The sequence below is a fragment of the Myotis davidii genome, unplaced genomic scaffold (genome assembly GCF_000327345.1).
Source record: "Myotis davidii unplaced genomic scaffold, ASM32734v1 scaffold211, whole genome shotgun sequence".
Lineage (NCBI taxonomy): Eukaryota > Metazoa > Chordata > Mammalia > Chiroptera > Vespertilionidae > Myotis > Myotis davidii.
In genome coordinates, this window is record NW_006282523.1 from 1,333,189 (window position 1) to 1,333,791 (window position 603).

At 69.2% G+C, this 603-nt stretch overlaps 1 protein-coding gene across 1 annotated transcript in view; it reads right to left on the minus strand.

Moving 5' to 3' along the window:
• Positions 1 to 112, minus strand: part of RFNG (RFNG O-fucosylpeptide 3-beta-N-acetylglucosaminyltransferase) — a gene marked incomplete at its 5' end in the record, with an annotated part of 2,072 nt that extends 1,960 nt beyond the window's left edge. The window contains one exon of the mRNA XM_015559873.1: positions 5 to 112. Coding sequence (XP_015415359.1) covers positions 5 to 112 — 108 coding nt within the window. The remainder of the gene's footprint in view (positions 1 to 4) is intronic.
• Between the last annotated feature and the right edge of the window lie 491 nt (positions 113 to 603).

Here is a 603-nt window from a genome sequence, read left to right on the forward strand (position 1 = left end):
CCGCCATCTTGCAGCACAGCGCCTGGCGGGTGTGCGCGGCCGAGCAGTTGGTGTTGACCACGCGGCCGCCTGGTTGGAGGCACAGGACGTGTGAGGGCCGGAACCAGGCTCCACGAGGTCAGGGCCCAAGGTGGCTGTCAGGCCGGGGGCTGAGCACCGACCGAGGAACCAAGAGGTCCCGGTTCCATTGGGGTCGGGGCACGGCCGGTTGCCGGCTCGATCGCCGGGGGGGGGGCATGCAGGAGGCGGCCGGCCGGTGACTCTCTCATCACGGATGCTTCTCTCTCTCTCCCTCTCCCTCTCAGAAATCAACATGGATTTTTTTTTTTTTTTAAGTGGCTGTCGGCAGGTTTGGTGCCTAGCTCTGCTCAAGGACCACAGGCTGGGTCCAACCACAGCCCTGGAGGGGCCGCCCAGGCTGACCCGGCTGCTGACCTGGGCCCGCCTGGCACCCCAGCGTGGATGCCCACCGGGAAATGGGCCGGAGCTGGGACCCCCCTGACCGGTGGGGGGCGTGGGAGGGGGGCCTGGAGGAGGCTGTGACCCTGAGCACGCGGCACCCCGCTGGGGGCGCAGCCGGGGGACTGGGGCCCTGGACCCGGG